This window comes from Lipotes vexillifer, unplaced genomic scaffold (genome assembly GCF_000442215.2).
Source record: "Lipotes vexillifer unplaced genomic scaffold, Lipotes_vexillifer_v1.1 scaffold182, whole genome shotgun sequence".
Taxonomy (NCBI): domain Eukaryota; kingdom Metazoa; phylum Chordata; class Mammalia; order Artiodactyla; family Lipotidae; genus Lipotes; species Lipotes vexillifer.
The window spans coordinates 867372-871042 of NW_006798798.1; the positions used below are offsets into that span (position 1 = coordinate 867372).

The 3671-nt window shown below is 57.9% G+C and overlaps 1 protein-coding gene across 1 annotated transcript; it reads left to right on the forward strand.

The window, feature by feature from the left end:
• The first annotated feature begins 1898 nt into the window (after positions 1 to 1898).
• Positions 1899 to 3560, forward strand: PLEKHF1 (pleckstrin homology and FYVE domain containing 1). The gene has a single exon (XM_007470927.1). It carries the CDS (start codon positions 1907 to 1909, stop codon positions 2744 to 2746), a length of 840 nt encoding a protein of 279 aa, XP_007470989.1. The 5' UTR covers positions 1899 to 1906; the 3' UTR covers positions 2747 to 3560.
• Positions 3561 to 3671: the final 111 nt, after the last annotated feature.

The window sequence follows — 3671 nt, forward strand, 5'->3', positions numbered from 1 at the left end:
AGGTAGCCTGACTTACGGAACTGAAGTGTGGTGACCCAGAAACTCTGCGTGTGTGATCAGTTTGGCCAGGGGTGTGCTGTGTGTGCCTGTACACTTGTGCGCACATGGTGGTGGCGGCAGCAGCGGCTGTGGGGTCAGCTGTCATCTGCTTCCTCTTCCGAGATAGGAGGTGCTGGCTCCTTCCTCCTGTGGTGGGCCCCAGGGAGCTTTGGTTCATTCATTCACTAGCCACTCACAAAGCACCTACTATGTGCTTGGCACTGTTCCAGGCATTGGGGTTACAGCAGTGAACAAGAAAAGGCTCCTGCTGTGATGGAGCTTAGAAGTGGGTGAGGGAAATAGAAAATACACAAGCAAATGATGGATAGACAAGAAAATATCAGGTCCTGGTAAGTCCTGTGAAGAAAAAGCAAAACAGGGTAACATCCTACAGAAAAGGTTAGCAAACTTTTTCTGTAAAGAGTAAATTTTAGGTTCTGTAACCATGTGGTCTCTGTCACAGCTCTCAGCTCTGTTATTGCAGCAGGAGAGCAGCACAGACAATTGTAAATGAATGATGTGGCTGTGTTCCAATAAAACCTTATATATGAAACCAGATTTGACCCTCAGGCCATGGTTTGATGACCCTGTCCTGGGTAGGGGGAGAAGCTGCCTGAGCTGGGGTTGTCAGAGAGACACTTTCTGAAAGGGAGATAGCCTTGCTGTCAGTTCACTGGTGGAGTTGTGTGGTGAGAAGTGAGCAGACTGGGGCCAAGTGTGAGACAGAAAAATGATGGAGCTTGCTTATGGGTTGAATGGGGGTACAGGAAAGAGGAGATTCAAGGGGGAGTCCTAGATTTGGGGCTTCAACAACTAGGTGAATGGTGGTTTGTTTCTGGAAAAGAAGGGGAGCTGGTGGGAGGTCACGGGGGCAGCCCAGAGAGAGCTGGGACTGCAGGCTTGCCCTGGGGTCAGCGGTGTTTGGGTGTCCTCAAAGCTGTGAGACTGGTGAGTCAAAGGGAATGGGTATGGACAGAGCAGAGGGGGCCCAGGTGAGATCTGGGGCTACCACATGGAGCGCTTGGCAGAGGAGGATAGAGGCCTCCTGCCCCATGGGGGAAGGCTCTGAGCAGCACCGTCTCCAGGGGTGCAAGCTCTGGCCTGCCTAGTTACTAACAGAGCCTCAAGTTTCCTCCTGTCAAGGGGGCACCTACCTGCTACGGTTGGTGTGAGGCCTAAATGAGATAGTCATGCTTGACATGGAAGAAGCACTCAGCAGTGGTACCTGTGATGATGATGGTGGTGACCACTGGGCTCATGGGCTGAGTGAGTGGGTTGCAGGGTCTACAGTGCTTTGTCTTGGTAGATGGGGGCGTGGGGTGGGGGGTGGGGTCACTGACAGGTTGGGGTTGCAGACACCCCATTGCCTGGCACCCCCCATCCTGGTGCATGCACCTGCACCCTTCCGCCTGGGGCGGGCCCAAAGTGCTGGGTAGTCAGTGCTCCTGGAAGCCCCTGAAGGGAGTTGGGGCTCAGTAGCCTTGCCCCTTGGGTGGATGGTGTTGAGGCCTGTTCTACCCTGTTTTCCAAGGCTCCCCAGGGGCTTGAGCCCCCACTTCTCGGTCACACATCTTTACTGCTGCCTTCCTATCCCGGGCTGGCTTCCACATGCCTCTCACTGCGGGGGGGTTCCCCCTTCACCTCCCAGTAACTCCTTGTCTAAGGGTCGTTTTCTGGGGCGGCGAGTTTCCTTGGTTGAGTGGCCGTCTGGGCCTGCAGTGGGGTAATTAGTGGGTTGTCTGACGGATGGGTTGGTGAGCTGGGGGTTAGGGGGTGGTCTTGACCCCCCCACGCCCCCCCACCCACCCCCATGTCTGAGCAAGCTGACGCCTCCTCTGCTGCTCCTCCCACAGCCGAGTGGCCGAAGATGGTGGACTACCTGGCGAACACGGAGATCAATAGCCAGCGCATCGCGGCTGTTGAGAGCTGCTTCGGGGCATCGGGGCAGCCACTGGCCCTGCCGGGCCGAGTGCTGCTGGGCGAGGGCGTCCTGACCAAGGAGTGCCGCAAGAAGGCCAAACCGCGCATCTTCTTTCTCTTCAACGACATCCTGGTGTACGGCAGCATCGTGCTCAACAAGCGCAAGTACCGCAGCCAGCATATCATTCCGCTGGAGGAGGTGACGCTGGAGTTGCTGCCCGAGACCCTGCAGGCCAAGAACCGCTGGATGATCAAGACGGCCAAGAAGTCCTTCGTGGTGTCAGCCGCCTCCGCCACCGAGCGCCAGGAGTGGATCAGCCATATCGAGGAGTGTGTGCGGCGGCAGCTGCTGGCCACGGGCCTCCAGCCCAGCACGGAGCACGCGGCGCCCTGGATCCCCGACAAGGCCACGGACATCTGCATGCGCTGCACGCAGACGCGCTTCTCGGCGCTCACCCGACGCCACCACTGCCGCAAATGCGGCTTTGTGGTCTGTGCCGAGTGCTCCCGCGAGCGCTTCCTCCTGCCGCGCCTCTCGCCCAAGCCCCTGCGCGTCTGCAGCCTCTGCTTTCGTGAGCTGGCCGCCCAGAAGCGGCAGGAGGAGGCGGAGGAGCTGGGCACCGGGGCCGCCGGGCAGCCGGCCTACCTGGCCGGGGCCGTCTGCGGAGCGTCCAGTGGAGACGACGATGACTCAGACGAGGACAGGGAGGGCAGTGGGGATGGTGACTGGCCCAGCCGCGTGGAGTTCTACGCCTCGGGAGTCTCCTGGTCGTCCTTCCACAGCTGACCCTGGGTCTGCAGACATGCGGGAGGGCTTCCCTAGTCATTTCGGCATCCAAGCGGATGCCATTGACCAGGCCCCTGAGAGGGCAGAGTTCCCCAAGCTGCCCGGCACCCTGCAGGTCCCTTCCCCATGGGACCCTACCCCACGGGGTGGTGGGCACAGCGGAAGTGGCTCTTTTTCTCTGAACCCCCAATGCCTCTTTTTGGATACTGGCGTCCTTCTAGTTCCACTTCAGGTAATTACCTTTTCATTTAGCAAACCCAAAATACTTAGGCCTCTTGGGAACAAATGTTGTTTCTCGGCCCTTTGAGCTGTTGATCCAGATGATCCCTTGAATTAGACGAACTCAGGCAGCTTTAGGGACCAGATTGAAGGTTGCACTGGAGTGAGGTCCCCTCTTTTCTGAGGCCTTGAATCCCCAGACCTGGCCCCGCCCCCCTGCAGGAAAGACTGTGGGTCCTGAGAGGCCTCCAGGAAACCAATGCCTGCCCACCTACCTTGCTGATGCCCACCTGCCTGGCTGGCTGGGCCTTGTCAAGGCAAGCATGTGGGCTCACCCAGAGCCAGGCAAGAGACTGCCATGCTGTGGGTGCCTGCCAGGCCCAGGAACTGCAGCCTGAGCTCCCCATGGTCCAGAGTGGCCTGCCAAGCCCTCTGGCCCAGTCTCACCTCCCTCCAGGTGTCTGATGCCTCTCAGTCCTGTCCTCATCCCTCCCTGTGCTGGAGAAAGCAGTGTTTTGTGTTAGGACTCTTAACTGCAAGTGACAGAAACCCTACCCAGACTGACTTAATAATAAAAAGAAAGTTTATTGAGTCATGTGTTTGCAAAGTCCAGGAGTGTTCTTGCTTCAGACACACCTCTGTGATTGAGGACTGAAACCATGCTAGGTGGCAAATGTCAACAACTGTCCACCACTCTGGGCATTCC